Source organism: Ambystoma mexicanum, chromosome 5p, assembly GCF_040938575.1.
Source record: "Ambystoma mexicanum isolate Mex_15411 chromosome 5p, UKY_AmexF1_1, whole genome shotgun sequence".
In the NCBI taxonomy this organism is placed as follows: domain Eukaryota; kingdom Metazoa; phylum Chordata; class Amphibia; order Caudata; family Ambystomatidae; genus Ambystoma; species Ambystoma mexicanum.
In genome coordinates, this window is record NC_090930.1 from 58,976,204 (window position 1) to 59,002,668 (window position 26,465).

Genomic DNA, 26,465 nt, shown 5'->3' on the forward strand with positions numbered 1-26,465 from the left:
CCTACGCCTGCTGGGTAGGGGCCCTCACCACCTTAGGTGCGTCCCGGGCCTTCTCCTTCGGGGGAGGGGCGACGCCTCGCTCCCCCTCTTCCGAGATCGGACGGGGCTTCTCCCGAAGCTTACCCGGGGTCTCGGACTTTCTCTTCCCCGAACCGGAGCGTTGGCTCGTGGTTGACGGTGCAGGGGAAGGTGCGCCCTGCCTGGCGACCCAAGAGCCCGACCTTTCGGCGCTCCCGGAGCCAGCGGACTCGCAGCGCTTGGCCTGGTGTTGGGCCCCCGTCGCCGGGGCGCCCGCACAGGACTTAGAAGCCCGCTCGGACCCTTTCTTCTTCTTCTCACCCATCGAGCCCTTCTCCAACCAACTTGCGAGACGGGATCGACGGTCCCTCATGGTCCGCTCCGACAAGTTCTTGCAGAACTGGCAGTCCTTCTCTACATGAGTCTTGTCCCCATGAAGACAGTAGAGGCATCGCGAATGTTCGTCTTCCTTAAACACATTCTGCAGCCCGCATCCAGGGCAGCTGCGAAACAGCTTGGGTCCGGGCGACAAACTCGCATCCTGGGCCATCTCAAAGTAGGCCGCGAATCTTCTGGAATCCTCCAAGAAGTTGATTCGACGAAATCTTCACCCTTGAGGGGCGTAGGAAAATCCTGCAACGGGTAGCCGTTAACGTGAGTAGAAACGGTGGAGCTTGAGGCTCGATTAACCGAAAAAAAGTGACAATTCACCTGAAAAAACGCGAAACACGCAGTAAAAGCTCGAGAGCTAAGCACGAGGACTCCCAACACTTGAACGTGCGGTAAAAATCTGAAGATGGCTGCCAGGGGCGGGGCTTAGGTAGAGGGCAGTCATTGGCTGTGGTCAGTATGACGCAGAGATCAGTGATTGGTTACTACTACGAAAGACAGATCAGAAACGAAACTGATACTGATTTTTTCTTTACCGAGGATTCCCAGCCTGACGACGGGGAATATTCATGAGCATGTGAATCCATGCCAGACCCCATGCTGGAAAAACAAACAATATGGGGGTGGGTCCAGGATCGTGTCAGTGTTGCAGAAGAGCCCGGCATGGCATATGAACTCGTCATATCTTTTTTTAAAAAATGATTTATTGTATACGGTTTACAAAAAAACCTTTACAGCACTAAAATCATTAGAATACATCCAAGAAAGAACCGTATTACATAGTTTTGCATATTACCAAAAGGGATCACTCATAAAGGACACATACATGTTACACTGCTCTCCAACAATCTTACAGAACACATACTTTCATAAGGATTACAGTTCATAGAGCTTTATTATCACATTAAGAACCAAAATTCATAAGTACAATCAGTTTAAAAAACGAGGGAAAATCAGAATAATAAAACCAGGTAAACTCACCTCTTCTTAAGAAGGTCTTATTACAGAGGGTTTACTGCATCGGCACGGTCTAACACATCAACAACCCAGGCACATTACAACAAATTAGCAGTCAATGCACACATTCAAATCTATAAACAGAAGCTAACCGTAAGACTGATAAATTCCTCCCGATGAGCCCGAATCGCAAGTAGAAAGAGTCCCTATATCTATCCTAGATGGGTTACATCATGGTAAGCCGCAGGTGCATTATCCCAGTATGCCGGTTTAAGGCCAGTGGAGGGTGGACCCACTATACTGCATCCCGGCCACTATACAGATCCGGAGCTTTAATAAACTACGCTATTGCCAAGCCCTCAGGAGTGTTCTGGATATTAACGCAGCGGGACCATATACAGTTGTCATCGTCCCTAAATCCTCCGATCTCTTTTCACGTCAAATCGGACATGAGAGTAATAGGTGCTTCATGCTTTCAATTTCCCCAACCGTCTCACAAAATCGCCAGTTTCTGGACCTATCATTTTCCTTCTAGATAACACCTCACAGATTGGAAAAATGTTCCAGCGTAGTTTTAGAAGCATCGTCCGATAGTAACGGTTAGGGAATTTCAGGAGAAAGGGTGAAACAACCTCACGTTTCTCTTCCTCCCGCTGTAGATGGCTCAAGGAAGGGTAGGAATGGAATTTGTCTATGGTTACGATCCAATCCTTCTCATATAGTAAACGTTTCACCTTATATGGGTTTGTTACCCGAATCAAGATCACACAAATATTGATCACACACTCGAAATCCATCGCAGGTTTTCCTCATCCCCAGGTTTTCCTAGAGTGACACCTAATATTTACTATTAAGCAATAGCACGTTGTTCCTAAAAGCATTCTTGGTCGTATACAAATTTAACAAAATGGTTTGTGGCAGCTCTGGAACTGGATCGAATGTCCCTGGATTCGGAAACTGGCAAATACTGCCTCCCTGGAATCAACATCCAGGGAAACCAAAAGCTTGCCCCGGAGCCGCCACACTGGGAGACGAGCATCAGATCTAGCAGAGCACTGCTACGGTTTGCCATTGAATTGCATTTAGGAAAATGAAGCTGTGATTAACGTGAGACAGATGCAGGCACAACAGGGAGTAGGTGACTGGGAGTGCTGTTGTCCTTACGAGGTGCAGATGGTGAGTAATTGCAAATAGGGGGAAGCATGAAGAAGTAGGTTGTGTATTTTCTTTCACTGACTTTCGTGGCTCTTGACAGTGCACTTACACCCCAGCTAGATTTGTTTAGGCTCCCATTACTTTCACGCTGGTAAAATGGGTAAAATATAGCCACAGTCATACTATTTATCTCAACCGGTTACTAGAAAGCTTTATACATTGTCCGGGTTATTTATTATGTGATTTGTACATATTTCAAGTCAACGCTACAAAAGAGGGTGTTAGTATTTTAGCTGTGTTTTTTGCCCTTTGTAAAAGCTTGTTACTTGATTGGCATGACTCCAGCCAGCAGCCCTAGTCCTGCCCTATCACTCAAGCACGAGACAGCGTTTCCCATCCTGGCATGTCTTGCATGTGAGTGCACTCAATATAAGGGCCTGTACTTCACCCCGCCGCTCCCTTTTTAGACCCCGCTGGCAGCACCCCAGGATCTGAGTTGGTTTGCTTCCCTGTAGCACACACTTTCTATGGAAGTTCATAGCGCTTGTAGCGCTTGAGCAAGCATGCTTCTCTAATCATTATTACACAGTTATTACCAGGCGCATTCACATCCCAGGGGTCCACGGGCTGCACAAGTACATACCACCATGGTCCAGCTCTTTGGAGAGAAGCCTCCATCTCTTTCATAGGGCCAGGCTGCCAGGGTCTAGAGACAGCTGTGGAGCGCCAGTTCCTTGCAAGCCAGTTAAGACTATAAACAGAAGGCGCCTGTAATTGGGCTAAGACTAAGGGCATGAAATGCATGCCAAGGGGTGGGGGAAAGGTACCTACAATTGCTTTAAAAGTAAGATGAGGCTAAAAAGGCAGGAGCGGCCATGCTTGTGTATTGGATGAGGCTAAAAAAGCAGGCGAGGCCATGGAAGGGGTTAGGACTGGGTTAGGAATAAGGGAGATATGTGCCTAGGACTGGGTTAGGACTAAGGGAGAGACGTGCCTAGGACTGGGTTAGGACTAAGGGAGAGACGTGCCTAGGGCTGGGTTAGGACTAAGGGAGAGACGTGCCTAGGATTGGGTTAGGACTAAGGGAGAGACGTGCCTGGGACTGGGTTACGGGGTTAGGACTAAGGGAGAGATGTGCCTAAGACTGGGTTAGGACTTAGGGAGAGTCGTGCCTAGGACTTGGTAGGATTAAGGGAGAGACGTGCCTAGGACTGGGTTAGGACTAAGGGAGAGACGTGCCTAGGACTGGGTTAGGACTAAGGGAGAGACGGGCCTGGGACTGGGTTAGGACTAAAAGAGAGACGTGCCTGGGACTGGGATAGGACTAAGGGAGACACATGCCTAGGAATGGGTTAGGACTAAGGGAGAGATGTGCCTAGGACTGGGTTAAGACTAAGGGAGAGACGTGCCTAGGACTGGGTTAGGACAAAGGGAGAGACGTGCCTAGGACTGGGTTAGGACTAAGGGAGAGATGTGCCTGGGACTGGGTTAGGACTAAGGGAGAGATGTGCCTAGGACTGGGTTAGGACTAAGGGAAAGACGCGATTAGGACTGGTTAAGATTAATTGAGAAATGTGCCTGGAACTGGTTAAGATTAAGAGAGAAATGTGCCTGGGACTGGGTTAGGAATGAGGGAAAGACATGACTTGGACTGGTTAAGACTAAGGGAGAGACGTGCCTAGGACTGGGTTAGGACTAAGGGAGAGACGTGCCTAGGGCTGGGTTAGAACTAAGGGAGAGACGTGCCTAGGACTGGGTTAGGACTAAGGGAGAGACGTGCCTAGGAATGGGTTAGGATTAAGGGAGAGATGTGCCTGGGACTAGGCTAGGACTAAGGGAGAGATGTGCCTGGGACTGGGTTAGGACTAAGGGAGAGACGTGCCTGGGACTGGGTTAGGACTAAGGGAGAGACGTGCCTAGGACTGGGTTAGGACTAAAGAAGAGACGTGCCTAGGACTGGGTTAGGACTAATGGAGAGACGTGCCTAGGACTGGGTTAGGACTAAGGGAGATATGTGCCTAGGACTGGGTTAGGACTAAGGGAGAGACGTGCCTAGGAGTGGGTTAGGACTAAGGGAGAGACATGCCTAGGACTGGGTTAGAACTAAGGGAGAGACGTGCCTAGGACTGGGTTAGGACTAAGGGAGAGAAGTGCATGGGACTGTGTTAGGACAAAGGGAGAGATGTGCCTAGGACTGGGTTAGGACTAAGGGAAAGACGTGATTAGGACTGGTTAAGATTAATTGAGAAATGTGCCTGGAACTGGTTAAGATTAAGAGAGAAATGTGCCTGGGACTGGGTTAGGAATGAGGGAAAGACATGACTTGGACTGATTAAGACTAAGGGAGAGACGTGCCTAGGACTGGGTTAGGACTAAGGGAGAGACGTGCCTGGGACTGGGTTAGGACTAAGGGAGACACATTTCTAGGACTAGGTTAGGACTAAGGGAGACATGTGCCTAGGACTGGGTTAGGACTAAGGGAGGGACGTGATTAGGACTGGTTAAGACTAAGGGAGAGACGTGCCTGGCACTTGTTAAGAGTTAGGGAGAGACGTGCCAAGGACTGGTTAAGACGAAGGGAGAGACGTGGCTAGGACTGATTCAAACTTAGAGAGGGATGTGCCTAGGACTAGTTAAGAGTTAGGGAGAGACGAGCCAGGGACTGGTTAAGACGAAGGGTGAGACGTGGCTAGGAATGATTCAGACTTAGGGAGGGACGTGCCTGGGTATGGTTAAGATTAATTGAGAGATGTGCCTGGAACTGGTTAAGATTAAGAGAGAAATGTGCCTGGGACTGGGTTAGACTAAGGGAAAGACATGACTTGGACTGGTTAAGACTAAGGGAGAGACGTGATTGGGACTGGATTAAGACTAAGGGAAAGACATGCCTTGGACTGGGTTAGGACTAAGGGAGAGATGTGCCTAGGACTTGTTAAGGCTAAGGGAGAGACGCTCCTAGGACTCGTTAGGACTGAGAAAAAACCTGCCTATTAGGTTAAGGCAAAGGAAGAGATGTGCCTAGAACTGGTTAAGACTACATGAGAGGGAGGCGGTCCAGACTGCATTAAGACAAAAGGAAAGAGCAACCTGAGATGGGGGTACAACTAAAGAAAGGCATTGCCTTTGACGGGGTTATAAGTAAGGGAAAGAGGTGCCAGTGACTGGGTTATAAGTAAGGGAGTTAGGTCCCTATGACTGGGTTAAGACTATGGGCAAGAGGGGCCTGTTACTGGGTTAACACTAAGGGCAAGAGGGGCCTCTGAATCGACTTAGAGTAAGGACAAGACGTTCCTGTGACTGGGTGAAGACTAAGGGCAGGAAGTGCCTCGAAATGGACTCAGCGTAATGGGAAGGGGTGCCTCTGACTAGGTTATAAGTAAGGGAAAGAGGTGCCTGTGAATAGGGTAAGAATAAGGAAAGGAGGTCCTTGTGATTGGGTTAAGACTATGGGCAAGAGGGACCTGTTACAGGGTTAAGAGTAAAGGCAAGGAGTGTTTTTGACTGGGTTAAGAGTTATCCCCAAAAGTGCCTGTGAATGCGTTACGAGCTAGGGTCAACAAGTGCCTATGACTGGGTTAGGACCAAGGGCAAGAAGTGTATGTGACTGGTTTAAGAGTAAAGGCAAGGAGTGTCTGTGACTGGGTTAAGAGTAAGGGAAAGAGGTGCCTGTGACTGGGTTAAGAGTAAGGGAAAGAGGTGCCTGTGTCTGGGTTAAGAGTAAGGGCAAGAAGTGTCTGTGACTGGGTTAAGAGTAAGGGCAAGACGTGCCTGTGACTGGGTTAAGAGTAAGGACAAGAAGTGCCTTTGACTGGGAACGAGGTGCATATGACTGGGTTAAGAGTAAAGGCAAGACGTGTCTGTGACTCAGTTAAGAGTAAGGGCAAGACGTGCCTGTGACTGGGTTAAGAGTAAGGGCAAGACATGCCTGTGACTGGGTTAAGAGTAAGGGAAAGACGTGTTTGTGTCTGGGTTAAGACTAAGGGCAAGACGTGCCTGTGACTGGGTTAAGAGTAAGGGAAAGACGTGCCTGTGACTGGGTTAAAAGTAAGCACCGGAAGTGGCTGTGACTGGGTTAGGTTTAAGCACAGGAAGTGCCTGTGACTGGGTTAAGAGTAGGCACAGGAAGTGCCTGTGACTGGGTTAAGAGTAAGGGAAAGTGGTGCCTGTCACTGAGCTAAGAGTAAAGGATGGAGGGGCTTCTGATTACCTTAAGACACTAGCTCAAGGGCATGTGACTGGCTTAAGCATGCACTCTTTAACTTCCACACATGGTGCCTCAGCACGGTGGCCACCACAGTATATTGAGTCTTAAAACTGCTCAGCAATTCTACACCACTCATGGCCGTCCCATCACAATCTACAAGGATTGCTATACCAAAACATATCCAAGATTTGGTCTCTTTTCCATCTCCTTTAATTGCTGTATTGCCACGCCTCTTGTTAACTTTATAAACCATCCATGAATTATGAATTAAAAACATTTCTGTAGCCGTCTTTTCGGCCCGCCTTCCTCAAGTGCAAGGTCCCTGTAACATTAACAACTAATCTTTTTTTCCTACGGCAGGACTGCGGCATGCAATTAACCATGGACGAGGCACTATGTAGTACTGTTTGTAATTAGAAATGAATTGAATTTTAGCTGCAAGAAGAGACCATTAATATCAGTATATTATTATGTGGTTTTGCATGCACTCGAGGTAGGTGTGACAAATTGAGTGAATTCATCCCTATTGCCGGGGGCTACAGTGGTGCCTTCCTATCGCCGCTGTAAGATTTGAGCTGGGTCTTTCCTCTATGTCTATGTGGTACAGATGGAAAGTTCTCTCATTGTTTAGGAACTTGTTAGTTCCCTTGAAAAACTAATTATTAGCAGAACTAAATATCCATATGAAAGCAAAGAAGAGGGAGCCAGTCCTGGATTTAAGAATCCAAGCATTTGAGAGACAACTTGCAGCTAGTGAAAACGATTCTATTCTGTGAGGATTGCATCACAACAATACAGAGATTGCAGACTCCTAAACCGTACAGTAGTCTTACTAGGTGTTGCAAACCACTAGGGGCTCTTCTGCTAGACCTCTATTGATTCACAAATTCATTTTGGCAGAAACAGTTTTTCTGATTCAGGGATGAACCTTCTCCAAACAGGTGAAATATATCAATACGCTCTCGTGAGAAGGAAGAGTATTGATCATGTCATCTCTGTGATGCTGAAGGGGTGGCTAATAAAAAGAGAGCATCTGGTTATGTACTGTCCTGCTTCACATGCCACTAGAGTTAAGTTATTTGGCATGACCAGCAAACCCTTTTTGAGGCGGACTTTAGGTTAAGAGTGCTGAGTGGTCAGGAAACACTACTACCTATAGCAGCTCTGAGGTTTATGAGTGCGATGGGACTGATTTTATTGCGCTGAAACTGGGCATCTTTATTTTTGTTTTTTTCCTTTCTCTCCTATTTCTTCTCTTTATCTTAAAGGATGAAATATAGTTAATGTTATTTTTGAAGGATTTGTATTCCTTTTTAATATGATAGAATTTTGTATATAGTGTTTTTATATTTCTCTCCATTTGTGATACAATAGGTGTGAATAATTGTCTTCTTTTTTCTTTTAATCTGAATATTTGTTTTAAGGTTGATTATCTTAACTATAACAGAATAAATAACAGAAATAAAATAAAATAGGGGGATAGAAATACCGGAAAGCCAAAAGGGAAAAGTTACAGCATCAGTGTCAATGACAAAAGTGTGGAAACAAACTAATAACTTAAACAATGTTACTGTGATTAAAAGAAGCACAGATATCACAGAGAGTGAGAGTAGTAGAATTGGAGTATTACACCCTGGGAAAAGGGCATACTCACTCAACAGCCAAGAAACAAAGACTGGGCCATTACAGAAGGAGACCCATGTCTACTAAAGACCTGAGGGGTCCCTAGAATAAATCTTATACAAAAACACTTCAAGCCTTCTAAGAAAGAGGGGAGACCTAAAATAGCAAGAAAAAACCCTATTCAAAAGGAGAGCAAGTCTATAAATCCCTAAGGGAGTTACACAAGTTAATACAGAGGATAACAAGAAGCTATTTACAGATTGTATATTAACCAGAACTTTAACATAAGACAGCATCAGTGCAAACACACAGCCACCAGGAGGAGGGAGCCATTATCCTGCCCATAGTTGATTATAAAAGTGCTAGGGTCTGTTAGGTTAGTTTTAAACAGCGGAATGATTTTTTTGGACTTTGATTCATGACTGACAGGCACCTTAGTTAAGAATCCTTCTTCTGATCTGCCACTTAGGGCAAAGCCTAAAATGTCTGCAGAATTGGTTAATTCAATTGACAATCCCCCAGGGAATCTCTGCTACCCCAAATAACCTCACCATTTTATACCCGGGATGATACAAGCACCTGTGAAATTCTGGTATTTTAATTGACGTACTAATTGAAAATCTCTGCCCCTCCGAGTGACCTTTTCATATGGGAATTTGAGACTTTATCGCAGAGTGACAAATGAAAGACAAGCCTTTTATAAACTCCATTCATTGAACAAGACAATACATTCCAATATATTACAATTGAATTCTCTGCTTACAGTAGAGGATGTGGTTTGAAAAGCAGGAACTTACAATTCAACAAAACTGTTGAGGGATGAAAACAAATCAGATAAAGAATAATGATCTTCAAAATCCAAAAGAGCAAAGTCAAAAATGGAGTCAGGAAGAGGCTTATCTTTACAAAGAAGACTCTGACCCAGACCAAGACTCAAATCCCACAAGCTTAGTATCTCACAAAACTCTGCAGAGGTGATGGAACCTAAAGATGCATAGTGTTTACCTGTGCCTACCTCAGAAATGTTCAACCTTTCTGAAAATACATAGATAAGTTCTCTAGAATCACTACTACTCAGAACCTCCTGTATGGAGGTTAAACCTCTAATCTGTCTCAATAATGAGCCCCCCTAGTGATTAGTGTGTTGCAACATTACAGGTGGTGCATAAATCAGATACAATTCCTCTGGTATACTAGCATCAAGACTAAATATTGGAAAATATGGCAAGTAGCCCTTTTAGTCCTTTTCCACATTTTACAGCTATCATGGTTTTTGATCCGGCTGCATCTATTAATGTACTGTTAAACCATTCAATGTGGGCATGCTATTGAGGATGATATCATGCCATTGTTCTAATAAGGGTGTAACATGTATCAAACTAGTTTGACTCTAACATCTGACCCCTGACCCTACTGAATATAATGCATCTGTAACAGACCCAATATTTTCTCTATAGGACTCTGGCTACAGCTAAAGTTTGAATACTTTGATAAGAGATTTTTGTGCATGCCTTTTTATCATATATCGGTGAGGTGGGGATAGCTCAGGGGCAACGAGTATGTCGTGGAAGCAAGACAGCGCAGCACAACACAGGTTTGAATCCTGATCCTGTGCTTAGAAAACAATCTCTGGTATTAAGCACGTTATAAAAGAACAATTATAATTATTTGTAATTCTAAAGTAATACCTGCTACATTTTAAGAGTCAATCATTTTTGGAATACACATTGGCAAAGCTGGCCTGGATATCGTTTTTATGAATCATGCCATGTGGCATTGTTTACAGTGAGCCCATTGAAATCTGAAGCAGTCCGGAGATGGGCAACTCAAATGATGACTTGTTTAAATAACGTGTTTTATGAAGCAAATCTACATGTAAGATGTTCAAATAGGTCACCAGATTCAGCTTGCAACCTATCAGCGATGTTTCCTGCAAAGACATCTTCTGATTTACCTCTCAACCAGTCCAAGCTTGCCTCACTGGTTATATAGCCCCTTGAAATATATGGTATTAATAATTCTTTTACAATCCACATCTCTAGCAAAGGGAGATACTAGCCTCATCTGATCGTGTCGCACCAAGGCTTGCACACTTACCCTCTCCAGGACAATCTCTTCGTACTTGTACATCCCATCGCTGCCATTCACCTAGAGGAGAAAAGGGAAAGCAGAGTTTAGGGAAGTGGTCTACATCTTAAAATTCCTGATCTCCAAACCTTGTGCGGTCACATTTCATTCCCCTTTGAGTTCCATAGTTTTCAGCCACATTTTCAGTTGCGCCAATCTCACAGCTACATCTGTGACCCACGTGAACCTCCCACATAGTGTTCCTCAGTCTTTTTGTCTGCTCCCTCCTGCATCCTTAACCAGCCCAATTCCCTCCACCGCATTCTATCCGCAAACAACATCCTAGACTCCGTTTTCTAGAAAATTCCACTGTCGCACAGCCGGTCTCTACAACAAAATGCCTCTCTAGTTTCCTCACTCCAAATGGCTCTTCTGCAATAACCCTGTGGCTAGACTTGAGGCTGAAAGCCGGAGACAAGTGCTCTAACCATATTCTTTCAGCATAACATTTGTCCATCTTGTTATCAATTCCCATTTCCCTAATCCAGACTAGCTCTTCCAGCCAACTGCGTTGTCAACACAGCACCATCTCATTGTTCCACACCCTCAGCCATCCCCCCTGTGCGTCTTGCCTCAGCAGAGGCGTAGCCAGGAATGTCTAACAAGTGGGGCTTAAGCCAATGTAGTTGGGCTCACCGTAGTGACATTAACATCTGTAAATACCCACACCGCGCTGCTGAGCCCTACCCTGTCTACGCCTCTGCTTGCCTGACCATTCACAATGTGCTCTGTGAATCCTCGCCGTGGTAGCGCCCACGTTTCCTAGTTCTTCCACGGAAATAAGTGCAAACCTGACCCTCGTCCTTAAGTTATGGCACTGCAGGGGACTTGGCGTACATGGACATTTCACTGGGATGACGTTTTAAAGGCCACCATCTCAGAGTTCCGGCGGGTCTGAACCGTGGCAGCTCGGTGGCGGCTGCTCCTCTCTGTGGCTCTCCTCTCCTCTCTGCATTGGGCGGCATGGCGCCAATGATGCCATGCCACTTCTTTAGGGTTTCATAAAAGGAGGCTTTATTGTAAGGCAGGTTCGATTTCTTTCTAAACATGCATGACACATTGCTTTACAACCTAAAAATGTCCTGTCTGTTTCTAATACATTATTTTTTTCTTATCGCCACCCTCCTCCCCTATATAATCCCACACCATCCTCTTTCTATGCTGACCTCTCCTAGCCGGGTTCTTTCTTCCCATCCCCCTACCCTTTCAACCCTTCCCTTGGCAAGTCTTTCTTCCCTTTCTTTTTTCCTCCTCAGGCATACCTGCCCACTCTAGGACTGGGTATTGTGGGGCCAGCGTGGTCACAGGGACAGCCTCACAGGTGCTGCCGGGGTCACCCAGACTTACAGGTGGTTGTAGGGTAGGACCCTGTGAGGCCATGGGCACACAGCCTGGGTGCCAGGGGCACCTTGGATGCCGGCAGCAGCCTGGATGATGGGTACCTGGGCTGGACCCAGGGCACCAGGCTGGTCTGGAGGGGCCCAGACCAGCAGGGAGCTGTAGGACCGAGATCACACAGTGTGGGCCTGCAGGCCCAAAGTGAGAGATGAACACCACAGGACTTCCATTGTTGGAGTCTGCAGCGTCTGAGGCACGTCCCCAGCTGCCGTCTTCTTCTTGCAGACCGGGTTTTATCCACCAGCAGTGATTTTTGGATACGAGCCTCATGACCCCATCCTCGCGGGTGGAGTGTGTAGTTGCGGGTTAGGATTCTTCTTGGTCTGTGTGGTCTTGTGACCGCACGGCTGCTTTCACAGGGTCTTCGCCGTGATGGGCCGCGGGTAGCGATCGAAATCCGAGGCACGTGCCTGCAGTTGCTCCTTTTATTAGCTCGGGCCATGACACAGGTATGGCCCATCTTAAAAGGGCAATACACTTGGGAGGGTCACACATAACACTGGGCCCCCCTACTTTTCCATGTTTGCTCAAATTTAGTGATCCTGAAACTGCACCTAACCTGACATTTATTCTGCAACTTTCCATCTGGAGCCCCCCTTAGTGACAACCATGAACCTAAGGAACGTGAATAGAGGAACGACCACGCCCGCTCCCTAACACGCCCCATCACCCTGTCTTTTCCCTACTCAAGCGGTGGCTCAGTGCTGCTGCTGGTGTCACGGCCAGAGGGCGGCCGAGGTCGCTCCCTAACACGCCCCACCACCCTGTCTTTTCCCTACTCTAGCGGTGGCTCAGTGCTGCTGCTGGTGTCACGGCCAGAGGGCGGCCGAGGCCGCTCCCTAACAAGCCCCACCACCCTGTCCTTTCCCTACTCTAGCGGTGGCTCAGTACTGCTGCTGGTGTCACGGCCAGAGGGCGGCCAAGGCCGCTCCCTAACACACCCCATCACCCTGTCCTTTCCCTACTCTAGCGGTGGCTCAGTGCTGCTGCTGGTGTCACGGCCAGAGGGCGGCCGAGGCCGCTCCCTAACACGCCCCATCACCCTGTCTTTTCCCTACTCTAGCGGTGGCTCAGTACTGCTGCTGGTGTCACGGCCAGAGGGCGGCCGAGGCCGCTCCCTAACACGCCCCATCACCCTGTCTTTTCCCTACTCTAGCGGTGGCTCAGTACTGCTGCTGGTGTCACGGCCAGAGGGCGGCCGAGGCCGCTCCCTAACACGCCCCATCACCCTGTCCTTTCCCTACTCTAGCGGTGGCTCAGTGCTGCTGCTGGTGTCACGGCCAGAGGGCGGCCGAGGCCGCTCCCTAACACGCCCCATCACCCTGTCCTTTCCCTACTCTAGCGGTGGCTCAGTGCTGCTGCTGGTGTCACGGCCAGAGGGCGGCCGAGGCCGCTCCCTAACACGCCCCATCACCCTGTCTTTTCCCTGCTCTAGCGGTGGCTCAGTACTGCTGCTGGTGTCACGGCCAGAGGGCGGCCGAGGCCGCTCCCTAACACGCCCCATCACCCTGTCTTTTCCCTACTCTAGCGGTGGCTCAGTGCTGCTGCTGGTGTCACGGCCAGAGGGCGGCCGAGGCCGCTCCCTAACACGCACCACGACCCTGTCTTTTCCCTACTCTAGCGGTGGCTCAGTGCTGCTGCTGGTGTCACGGCCAGAGGGCGGCCGAGGCCGCTCCCTAACACGCCCCACCACCCTGTCCTTTCCCTACTCTAGCGGTGGCTCAGTGCTGCTGCTGGTGTCACGGCCAGAGGGCGGCCGAGGCCGCTCCCTAACACGCCCCATCACCCTGTCTTTTCCCTACTCAAGCGGTGGCTCAGTGCTGCTGCTGGTGTCACGGCCAGAGGGCGGCCGAGGCCGCTCCCTAACACGCCCCATGACCCTGTCTTTTCCCTACTCAAGCGGTGGCTCAGTGCTGCTGCTGGTGTCACGGCCAGAGGGCGGCCGAGGCCGCTCCCTAACACGCCCCATGACCCTGTCTTTTCCCTACTCAAGCGGTGGCTCAGTGCTGCTGCTGGTGTCACGGCCAGAGGGCGGCCGAGGCCGCTCCCTAACACGCCCCACCACCCTGTCTTTTCCCTACTCTAGCGGTGGCTCAGTACTGCTGCTGGTGTCACGGCCAGAGGGCGGCCGAGGCCGCTCCCTAACACGCCCCACCACCCTGTCCTTTCCCTACTCTAGCGGTGGCTCAGTGCTGCTGCTGGTGTCACGGCCAGAGGGCGGCCGAGGCCGCTCCCTAACACGCCCCACCACCCTGTCCTTTCCCTACTCTAGCGGTGGCTCAGTGCTGCTGCTGGTGTCACGGCCAGAGGGCGGCCGAGGCCGCTCCCTAACACGCCCCACCACCCTGTCCTTTCCCTACTCTAGCGGTGGCTCAGTGCTGCTGCTGGTGTCACGGCCAGAGGGCGGCCGAGGCCGCTCCCTAACACGCCCCATCACCCTGTCTTTTCCCTACTCTAGCGGTGGCTCAGTACTGCTGCTGGTGTCACGGCCAGAGGGCGGCCGAGGCCGCTCCCTAACACGCCCCACGACCCTGTCTTTTCCCTACTCTAGCGGTGGCTCAGTACTGCTGCTGGTGTCACGGCCGAGGCCGCTCCCTAACACGCCCGATCACCCTGTCTTTTCCCTACTCAAGCGGTGGCTCAGTACTGCTGCTGGTGTCACGGCCAGAGGGCGGCCGAGGCCGCTCCCTAACACGCCCCATCACCCTGTCCTTTCCCTACTCTAGCGGTGGCTCAGTACTGCTGCTGGTGTCACGGCCAGAGGGCGGCCGAGGCCGCTCCCTAACACGCCCCACCACCCTGTCCTTTCCCTACTCTAGCGGTGGCTCAGTGCTGCTGCTGGTGTCACGGCCAGAGGGTGGCCGAGGCCGCTCCCTAACACGCCCCACCACCCTGTCCTTTCCCTACTCTAGCGGTGGCTCAGTGCTGCTGCTGGTGTCACGGCCAGAGGGCGGCCGAGGCCGCTCCCTAACACGCCCCACCACCCTGTCCTTTCCCTACTCTAGCGGTGGCTCAGTGCTGCTGCTGGTGTCACGGCCAGAGGGCGGCCGAGGCCGCTCCCTAACACGCCCCATCACCCTGTCCTTTCCCTACTCTAGCGGTGGCTCAGTGCTGCTGCTGGTGTCACGGCCAGAGGGCGGCCGAGGCCGCTCCCTAACACGCCCCACCACCCTGTCCTTTCCCTACTCTAGCGGTGGCTCAGTGCTGCTGCTGGTGTCACGGCCAGAGGGCGGCCGAGGCCGCTCCCTAACACGCCCCACCACCCTGTCCTTTCCCTACTCTAGCGGTGGCTCAGTGCTGCTGCTGGTGTCACGGCCAGAGGGCGGCCGAGGCCGCTCCCTAACACGCCCCACCACCCTGTCTTTTCCCTACTCTAGCGGTGGCTCAGTGCTGCTGCTGGTGTCACGGCCAGAGGGCGGCCGAGGCCGCTCCCTAACACGCCCCACCACCCTGTCCTTTCCCTACTCTAGCGGTGGCTCAGTGCTGCTGCTGGTGTCATGGCCGAGGCCGCTCCCTAACACGCCCCATGACCCTGTCTTTTCCCTACTCAAGCGGTGGCTCAGTACTGCTGCTGGTGTCACGGCCAGAGGGCGGCCGAGGCCGCTCCCTAACACGCCCCACCACCCTGTCCTTTCCCTACTCTAGCGGTGGCTCAGTGCTGCTGCTGGTGTCACGGCCAGAGGGCGGCCGAGGCCGCTCCCTAACACGCCCCATGACCCTGTCTTTTCCCTACTCAAGCGGTGGCTCAGTGCTGCTGCTGGTGTCACGGCCAGAGGGCGGCCGAGGCCGCTCCCTAACACGCCCCACCACCCTGTCTTTTCCCTACTCTAGCGGTGGCTCAGTGCTGCTGCTGGTGTCACGGCCAGAGGGCGGCCGAGGCCGCTCCCTAACACGCCCCACCACCCTGTCCTTTCCCTACTCTAGCGGTGGCTCAGTGCTGCTGCTGGTGTCATGGCCGAGGCCGCTCCCTAACACGCCCCATGACCCTGTCTTTTCCCTACTCAAGCGGTGGCTCAGTACTGCTGCTGGTGTCACGGCCAGAGGGCGGCCGAGGCCGCTCCCTAACACGCCCCACCACCCTGTCCTTTCCCTACTCTAGCGGTGGCTCAGTGCTGCTGCTGGTGTCACGGCCAGAGGGTGGCCGAGGCCGCTCCCTAACACGCCCCATGACCCTGTCTTTTCCCTACTCAAGCGGTGGCTCAGTGCTGCTGCTGGTGTCATGGCCAGAGGGCGGCCGAGGCCGCTCCCTAACACGCCCCACCACCCTGTCCTTTCCCTACTCTAGCGGTGGCTCAGTGCTGCTGCTGGTGTCACGGCCAGAGGGCGACCACGCCCGCTCCCTAACACGCCCCATCACCCTGTCCTTTCCCTACTCTAGCGGTGGCTCAGTGCTGCTGCTGGTGTCATGGCCAGAGGGTGGCCGAGGCCGCTCCCTAACACGCCCCATCACCCTGTCTTTTCCCTACTCTAGCGGTGGCTCAGTGCTGCTGCTGGTGTCACGGCCAGAGGGCGGCCGAGGCCGCTCCCTAACACGCCCCACCACCCTGTCCTTTCCCTACTCTAGCGGTGGCTCAGTGCTGCTGCTGGTGTCATGGCCGAGGCCGCTCCCTAACACGCCCCACCACCCTGTCTTTTCCCTACTCTAGCGGTGGCTCAGTGCTGCTGCTGGTGTCACGGCCAGAGGGCGGCCGAGGCCGCTCCTCCACAGCCATTTTACTGTAGCAGTACTTATTTATTTATTTAGCCATTTGTATAGCGCACCTAACCCGGAGGAATCTGGGCGCTACTGCAGCACGTCACCACCCAATGGCCTCGCAGATAGAAGTGGAGGCCTCTCCTAGCAGCGGCCCCTTTGCAGCCTCGATCTCAAGGCAACTGTTTCCTCTCCTCTTTTTGGGCTCATGTTTATCATGGGAGGTCCATGTAGGTTTCTTGCGATACACCCTGAGGCGGAAAGACTTTTTTTATATAACCCTCAACTTCTGCTTCTTTGTAGTGGTAGACCCCACAACCATCATTCGAAATGATTTAGGGCTCCGGGTACACATGGGCAGGCGCAGCGCAGTACTCGGCATGGACATGCTGCGCTGCCCAGGATCACACAGTACGTCCACAGCGGAATGCAAACCATTCAGTAACCAGGTGAAGGCCTTTGTCAAGGATCCAGGGCAGGACTCTCCTTCAGGATTTCATTATGGGGGCAGGGATCAGGATGGGGAAGGCGCGCTGCCACGAAGAGGCGCTAAGAGGAAGAGGAGGGGCTAACTAACCCGTTGGGTTTGAGCCTTCCCCAGAACGGGTGTAGTGTACCAGTGGAGGATGGTAACCACTGACCAGTGGCGCAACTATTATTTTATTTATTTATTGCCTTTATCATACGCCCAAACCCTGGGGTGTCGCGGCGTAGTTACAGACATCTTAATTAAATGGAGCCAGTAGGAGTCACACTACGTTTACATAAGACTACATGATGCAAGTAGGCAAAGCAAATAGAACATGCATACAGTAGGTGGCTAGCGAAAAGATTTTACAGCAATGCAGAGGTGAGCGTGGAAGGAGTTCGCTGATACTAATTATGTAAGGCAATGTAACTGAACTTGTACAGCGCCGGCTACGGCTTGGGTGTTTCAAGGCGCTAAACAGAACAACAGATGGAATGAGGTCAGAGCTGAATAATAAAGCACACACCTTCTGTTAGAAAAGGTGGTTTTTTAAGGCTTCCCGGAAGCTAAGGTGTCACTTACCTCCCGTAGCTGCCCCGGGACAAAATTCCACATAGCCGGTGCCAGAGCCGAGAGCACTCGGCCGCCGGCCCTCGCCAGACGGAATCGTGGGACTGTCAGGAGATGCTGAGAAGCGGAGCTAAGAGTCCGTCAGGGAGCAAACGAGGTCAGTTCCAGCCGGAATAGATTCCCCCCCAACATGAGCCACGCAGGAGATCTTAAACTTAATTATGGGTGGAAAAGTGGCCACATTTGCGCCTTGAAACACTTGTGTATAGGCGCATTATAAATACCATATCATATCACAGCCCTTACTAGGATGCCACTGAGTTCCATCACTGTGGGGTCCCCACCCTCCTGGGCCAGGGGGACACCCTTCAATCGGCCCTGTGCACTATAAATCCTCATCTTTCTGTGCATGTTGCAGAAACGGGTGCGCGCCTGCGCGGAACCAGCACCGCGTGCGGTCCTACATTTATTATGGCACAAAAAGTACTACCATCTGGGGCTATTCTCTGTGTTACCATGGCAACACCCAGGCCGCCAAAATCTCATGCCGATGCTTTTCTCCAGAATTCCAAAGCATTGCACACAAGTTAACCCCTTTGGCGCTCTTTTGTACCCCGATTGTTTTAAATACAGAGGTTGCCATTCAACGCTAGAAAACATTTGGTTTTCTATAAAATGTATCCGGGCAAACTTTAAAACCTTTTTTCATTTTAAAATGTGGCTTGTGCTTATGATATGATATGATATGATATGGCATTTGTAACGCGCCTATACACAAGTGTTTCAAGGCGCGACGAGGCAGGGAGGGGGGAACATAGGGAAGACGGGCAACGATCCTACTAGGCCAGGTGTCATTCAGACCGTGCAAGTGCAGGGGTAGGGGGAAGGGAAAAAGTGCAAGTGGAAGGGGGGGGGAGTGCAGTACAAATAAGTAGAATAGAAATAAAATAATAAATAAATAGGGCCAGCTGGTGGCAAGTGCAAGGTAAGTGCAGACAAGTGCTGGGGGGGGGGCTGTAGGGATACAGAGACAGTCCCGCAGTGCAGGGGTTGCCAGGGAGGCAGTGCAAGAGGAGAGTGGCTGGGACCAGGACCGAGGTCGGTGAGAGTGGCCCAGTTGCAGCATCAGTGCAGTTTAGGTGAAGAATTTAGCAGGGGAGAGGGAGTTTCACCCTCAGTAACCCAGGGTAATCCAGACGTGGACTCCCTGTGCTCAGAGAGGCACAGCTCCATACATGACAACCCTCCCGATTTAGCCGATAATAATCATAACTCCAACACAATCCTATGGGAAAAATACTTTCTCCGCGTTTGCTGTTGTGAAATCTCCCTCTCAGGGCCTGACGAATGTTGGCATGTCTGTAAGCTCCACCTCACTGATGAGGCCCGACTAGGCCAAAACACGTGTCTGGGGTTGCTGATGGTACTCTTGCTCACTGTTCTTAGAGAGGCACAGCTCCACCTCACTGATGAGGCCCGACTAGGCCAAAACACGTGTCTGGGGTTGCTGATGGTACTCTTGCTCAGTGATCTTAGAGAGGCACAGCTCCACCTCACTGATGAGGCCCGACTAGGCTGAAACACGTGTCTGGGGTTGCTGATGGTACTCTTGCTCACTGTTCTTAGAGAGGCACAGCTCCACCTCACTGATGAGGCCCGACTAGGCTGAAACATGCGTCTGGGGTTGCTGATGGTACTCTTGCTCACTGTTCTTAGAGAGGCACAGCTCCACCTCACTGATGAGGCCCGACTAGGCTGAAACACGTGTCTGGGGTTGCTGATGGTACTCTTGCTCACTGTTCTTAGAGAGGCACAGCTCCACCTCACTGATGAGGCCCGACTAGGCTGAAACACGTGTCTGGGGTTGCTGATGGTACTCTTGCTCACTGTTCTTAGAGAGGCACAGCTCCACCTCACTGATGAGGCCCGACTAGGCCGAAACACGTGTCTGGGGTTGCTGATGGTACTCTTGCTCACTGTTCTTAGAGAGGCACAGCTTCACCTCACTGATGAGGCCCGACTAGGACAAAACACATGTCTGTGGTTGCTGATGGTACTCTTGCTCACTGTTCTTAGAGAGGCACAGCTCCACCTCACTGATGAGGCCCGACTAGGCTGAAACACATGTCTGGGGTTGCTGATGGTACTCTTGCTCACTGTTCTTAGAGAGGCACAGCTCCACCTCACTGATGAGGCCCGACTAGGCTGAAACACGTGTCTGGGGTTGCTGATGGTACTCTTGCTCACTGTTCTTAGAGAGGCACAGCTCCACCTCACTGATGAGGCCCGACTAGGCTGAAACACGTGTCTGGGGTTGCTGATGGTACTCTTGCTCACTGTTCTTAGAGAGGCACAGCTCCACCTCACTGATGAGGCCGACTAGGCTGAAACACGTGTCTGGGGTTGCTGATGGTACTCTTGCTCACTGTTCTTAGAGAGGCACAGCTCCACCTCACTGATGAGGCCCGACTAGGACAAAACACATGTCTGTGGTTGCTGATGGTACTCTTGCTCACTGTTCTTAGAGAGGCACAGCTCCACCTCACTGATGAGGCCCGACTAGGCTGAAACACGTGTCTGGGGTTGCTGATGGTACTCTTGCTCAGTGATCTTAGAGAGGCACAGCTCTACCTCACTGATGAGGCCCGACTAGGCTGAAACACGTGTCTGGGGTTGCTGATGGTACTCTTGCTCACTGTTCTTAGAGAGGCACAGCTCCACCTCACTGATGAGGCCCGACTAGGCTGAAACACGTGTCTGTGGTTGCTGATGGTACTCTTGCTCACTGTTCTTAGAGAGGCACAGCTCCACCTCACTGATGAGGCCCGACTAGGCTGAAACACGTGTCTGGGGTTGCTGATGGTACTCTTGCTCACTGCTCTTAGAGAGGCACAGCTCTACCTCACTGATGAGGCCCGACTAGGCTGAAACACGTGTCTGGGGTTGCTGATGGTACTCTTGCTCACTGTTCTTAGAGAGGCACAGCTCCACCTCACTGATGAGGCCCGACTAGGCTGAAACACGTGTCTGGGGTTGCTGATGGTACTCTTGCTCAGTGATCTTAGAGAGGCACAGCTCTACCTCACTGATGAGGCCCGACTAGGCTGAAACACGTGTCTGGGGTTGCTGATGGTACTCTTGCTCACTGTTCTTAGAGAGGCACAGCTCCACCTCACTGATGAGGCCCGACTAGGACGAAACACGTGTCTGTGGTTGCTGATGGTACTCTTGCTCACTGTTCTTAGAGAGGCACAGCTCCACCTCACTGATGAGGCCCGACTAGGCTGAAACACGTGTCTGGGGTTGCTGATGGTACTCTTGCTCACTGTTCTTAGAGAGGCACAGCTCCACCTCACTGATGAGGCCCGACTAGGCTGAAACATGTGTCTGGGGTTGCTGATGGTACTCTTGCTCACTGTTCTTAGAGAGGCACAGCTCCACCTCACTGATGAGGCCCGACTAGGCTGAAACACGTGTCTGGGGTTGCTGATGGTACTCTTGCTCAGTGATCTTAGAGAGGCACAGCTCCACCTCACTGATGAGGCCCGACTAGGCCGAAACACGTGTCTGGGGTTGCTGATGGTAAGAATGGTTTTAAGAACATTCAACTAAGGACATCGAAGCAAACTTTACTTTTTAGCATATCAAGCTATTAGACGTTATGGGTATGAAAATAAGGGTGCTTTAGTGCGTTGCTCGCTTTAACTGTCACAGATTTGCAGGGTGACTGGTGCCCTTTCAGTTGGTAATTCACCATCATGCGTAAGAAAGGCTCTGCTGCTTATGACAAAAGAAACGTGTTGTCAAGCTCATGAAGGCACTGGCCGCAGAGCCGGTGTGGCCTGTGTGTCTCAGGGGGGCCGTGACTCGGGGAAACGGGTAGTACTCGATGAGCCGAGCAGATAGTAGATTTGCCTCGGAAGAAACAAAATGCACCCAGAAGCATGCTCCCGATCCTTCGAAATGTTAAAGGGCACGGAAGCGCCCACCCCTCAGCTAACATTTTGTGGGTGAGAGGCTTCAGCCGGTCAGCTCAGTGATGTTGCTTGCCTGCATAGTGCCCATAATGTCTCCTTCAGGGCCCACCCCGCAGAACATAAGGAGAGACAAACATGCAGCTCCTGCGCTCTCCACACACCACGCGTGGTGCTCTGCTTCGCGCTTGTTCTTCTTCTTGCTGATAGATTTGTATCCATCAGTGGTGATTTTTGGATACCGACCGAGGCTTGAGCCTCATTACAACAATATCCAAGATTGGATCAGTAATGTGGGATGACACTCCTTAGTATATATTCACATTTTATTAGCCAAATTTAGCATATAGAAAAACATTTTTCACAGGTAAAAAATTCATAAAAAACATCTCATATCGAAATTCATAGCCACATACCAAAGTCATTCATACAATCGCACAAAATACCAACACCCGTAATATTTCATTTCTCATTGGGTTTGCAGAATACAACTTCATTGCGTATATTACACAGTAGACCCAGTCCCTAAGATTAGGTGTCATGGTGTGTCTCACACCAGATTTTTAGGTCAGATATTTGTTACACAGAAAAACGTCGACACGTGTTTCGGTCGGAGACCTTCCTCAGGACGTGAGGCAAAGCAAAAGTTCTTCGCCCCGATTCTTAGTATGTAAGGGCCTGTGACTAATCCCCAAGTTCCAAGTCGAGGAAAGGTGAACGGAATATAAGATATTAATCCTCCACTGGACTCAGTGCAAGTACTGAACATGTGCCCATGGTACAGCTTGAGGCAAACCGTTGTTGTTTTACCACTGCAGCCTGCAGCGTAAGAAATGGCACGCTTGATTTCCCATTCATTGCGTTCCGCACGGTAGCCGCGTCTCACTTCAATCACTCTCGGGTTCAGTGTGTAGTATTTGGTTTGTATTCTTCTTGGGCTCTGCTCCGCTCAGTGGGCTTCAGCTTTTCGTCATGCGTTCACCGGATTGATTTGGAAAGCCTGTGCAATTACTTTTTTAACACATTCCTTTGTTATTGGCATTGCGTTTTCTAATATGTAAATGTTTAAGTAATTGAAGTTGTGATGCAACGTTTTGACCGAAAAATCCACCAACAACTCCAGTTACCTACACAATTCCTTATCGTTACACAATGAAAGCGAACAGTAATTAACACTCCCATGTAAAGCTAACTTTACAGCTATGATGGCTGCTAGAGAACAGAAAGTCTCACATTATATGCATAATCACATTTTCCTAACAGAATGGGCAACATTGTGCCTAGAAACACTTGTGTTCAGGCGCGTTATAAGTGCCACAACATATCATATATCAACATCATCCTGGAGGTGTGTGTGTGTGGAAGTCTCCTAAATGCACTGTGCTTAATCCTTGACCAATAATGTAATCCCACTGTCCATCGCCTGAAGACATTGGGAGTTTCGAAGCTTGTCATCTTTTATACACAGCACTATTATGTTCTAGGTGGGGACCACCCACCCCCTGATACGGGGATCCCTCACGGCGCCGATTGAGAGCCCACTCTTTTAAGGCGCGGACCGCCGGTAACATTGGGACATCTTCATTCCTGCAAACTTCACTTCACTCAGACTGCTCCTGTACCGCCCACCCTGCTCCCCGTGCCTTCAGGCGCCCTCTCTGCACACGTGACAATCTTCCAAACTTCACAACGTCACACATACAGGTCCCAAAACAGGTCAAAATCAGTCTGTGATTGATCAGCGTCTTTGAGAGGTGGTTGCATTAGGCAGACCGAATCAAATGTAAAGGTAATGTCCCAACAGTAAACCATTACACTGAGGCTGTGGTGGGAAACACTGAGATGTTTCAGCAGAGCACTGCTCCAAAGGCCAGACTTCACAGAGAGTTTAAGAGGGTGTGAGAACACAGCAGAGCACTGCTCCAAAGGCCAGACTCCACAGAGACTTCAGGAGGTTGTGAGAACACGGCAGAGCCCTGCTCCACAGGCCAGACTCCACAGAGAGTTCAAGAGGGTGTGGCCAGACTCCACAGAGAGTTCAGGAGGTTGTGAGAACACGGCAGAGCGCTGCTCCACAGGCCTGACTCCACAGAGACTTCTAGAGGGTGTGAGAACACGGCAGAGCGCTGCTCCACAGGCCAGACTCCACAGAGAGTTCAAGAGGGTGTGGCCAGACACCACAGAGAGTTCAAGAGGGTGTGAGAACACAGCAGAGCACTGCTCCAAAGGCCAGACTCCACAGAGACTTCTAGAGGGTGTGAGAACACGGCAGAGCCCTGCTCCACAGGCCAGACTCCACAGAGAGTTCAAGAGGGTGTGGCCAGACGCCACAGAGAGTTCAAGAGGGTGTGGCCAGACTCCACAGAGAGTTCAAGAGGGTGTGAGAACATAGCTTAAGTGCAAGTGTGGGGAGTGAGACAAAAATGACATAAAAATGGAGAGTGAGACACGAAGAGCGAGACACACATAGAAAGTGAGACAAATGGAAACATGGCGTCCGAGATGGTCATGCATTGTGAGGTCAATGAGCCTCGGCCGCGCTCCAGCGTGAGAGCGATTTGAAGACCCTCCCAGGCTGTGCTCCGCCCACTTTATCTCTAGATTGGTGAGTACCTGCACTTCTTTTTTTCCATTTAAAGCACTACTCCAACGCCCCTTGCTCAGGGCAGTTAGTTGATAATCTTTTTAAAATGGAGTCATGCCATGGAGGGCCGCTTCCACTGTGCGTTCAGCTGCAGGGAGCTTTGAGGGTGCCAACAGACACGCCGAGACACCCTGTCTGCACCCCTGCTGCCTTTTATTGCAATGAATGCTTTGCGTGCATTGCAACTACCTGGGACAGCAGTCACAGTGCAACCTGCTTTGTCAATGTGAATAAAAACGACTGCTGTCCCTTAGCCGGTGCGCCAATGTTGCCCTTGATACATTTGCGTCACGTGACCATGTTCACTGATCTCACATGCCTTAAACAGAAGAAGAACTGATTTCACACACACAAGCTGTAAACATCAGAACTATGTCCCAGGTAAAACTGATCTGATATGCCTTATGCAGAAGAAGCAGAGCACAGGCTACTCTGATTTCACACACACATGCTGTAAACATCAGAGCCATGTCCCAGGTAAAACTAATCTGATATGCCTTATGCAGAAGAAGCAGAGCACAGGTTACTCTGATTTCACACGTACACGCTGTAAACATCAGAGATATGTACCAGGTTACAGTAAACTCGCATGCCTTAAGCAGAAGAAGCACAGCACAGGTTACGCTGATTTCACACACACATGCTGTAAACATCAGAGCTACGTCCCAGGTAAAACCGATCTGACATGCCTCAAGCAGACGAAGCACAGCACAGGTTACACTGATTTCACACACACATGCTGTAAACATCAGAGCTATGTCCCAGGCAAAACTGATCTGATATGCCTCATGCAGAAGAAGCAGAGCACAGGTTACACTGATTTCACACACATATGCTGTAAACATCAGAGTTATGCCCCAGGCCTTCAGCAGAAGAAGTATAGCACAGGTTACGCTGATTTCACACACACACACATGCTGTAAACATCAGAGCTACGTCCCAGGTAAAACTGATCCGACATGCCTCAAGCAGACGAAGCACATCACAGGTTACACTGATTTCACACACACACGCTGTAAACATCAGGGCGATGTCCCAGGTTACAGTAAACTCACATGCCTTATGCAGACGAAGCACCGCACAGGTTACATTGATTTCACACACACATGCTGTAAACATCAGAGCCATGTCTCTCTCTCTCTCTCTCTCTCTCTCTCTCTCTCTCTCTCTCTTTCTCTCTCTGACATTTTTTGTGGAGTCTACAATCTATACTGGGGTCTAGATTCTAGACTAAAAAGAATCTGGTTTTCAGCATGTAATAAATATTGTGTGTAATGGTACAATTTACTTGCATACGGCCATCATTACACTACTTTTCTAGACAGAAAGGAATGTAGTGTAATGACAGCTGTAGGCTGGTAAGTGGCACCATTACACACGATACTCATTGCAAGATGGAGACCAGATTTAGCGTATGGTAGAATGGCCACAACATACAGTAATGTAGCTCTCTGCAGGATTGGATCTCGCATGTTCTGTTAAACCAGGACATTAGTTAAGTGTGATATTTAAAATGCAGTTGATTTTAGGAGCACCATAAAAAGAGGGCGATTGCTGAGCAAGCAGGTCTCTCTACAGGAGACCCACCTTCATATGCTTGATCAAACATATTTAGGGCTTTCTGTTTAATTCGCAGGCTGACATTTTTTCAAAGCTTTAAAAATATTTGACATTTGCTTTGATAATTTATTTCGTCACAAGAAATGCCATACAATACAAGCTTTGGCAAAGCCGTTGTTGGCTCGATTATAGCTATTGGATAGTTTGCCAACCTCTGCCATGCACATGCTCAGGTACTCACACGATAGCCGTCGCCATCGTATGGGCAGATACCACTGTTAAGGTAGTGCCTGCAACGGCCCATCTCCTTTCCACGCAACTCTATCACTACGTGTTTAATCATGCAAGCTTAGGTTCGTAAAGACTGCATCTTAGTGCATTGCAAAGGAGAGACATTTTATTAAATTATTCATTCAGTTCAAATATTTGTGAGTTTTAAATTGTACACTGCTGTCGCCAGCAGCCACTTCAGAGTGCTGCTTTATATATAGGTGTTTTATAAGGAGCCATATGGGGCCAAGCGTTCATTTCCTAGCACAGGGCACATGCTCTATAGGTGTCATATGTGCACAGTAGGTTTGGTGGGGGTTTTTCCATTGGTAATCAGGGAGCACTGTGGATCACAATTAGGTGCAACTTTAATTTCTCCCACAGAGATTTCAGAGGGGAAACCTGCCCAGGCC

The 26,465-nt window shown here is 50.3% G+C and overlaps 1 protein-coding gene across 9 annotated transcripts in view; it reads right to left on the reverse strand.

Moving 5' to 3' along the window:
* Positions 1-26,465, reverse strand: part of DLG3 (discs large MAGUK scaffold protein 3) — a 2,111,742-nt gene that overhangs the window by 1,018,470 nt on the left and 1,066,807 nt on the right. For all 9 annotated transcript variants that reach the window (XM_069612439.1, XM_069612441.1, XM_069612436.1 and 6 more), the window contains one exon: positions 10,445-10,495. In XM_069612439.1, the coding sequence (XP_069468540.1) occupies positions 10,445-10,495 (51 nt within the window). The remainder of the gene's footprint in view (positions 1-10,444; positions 10,496-26,465) is intronic.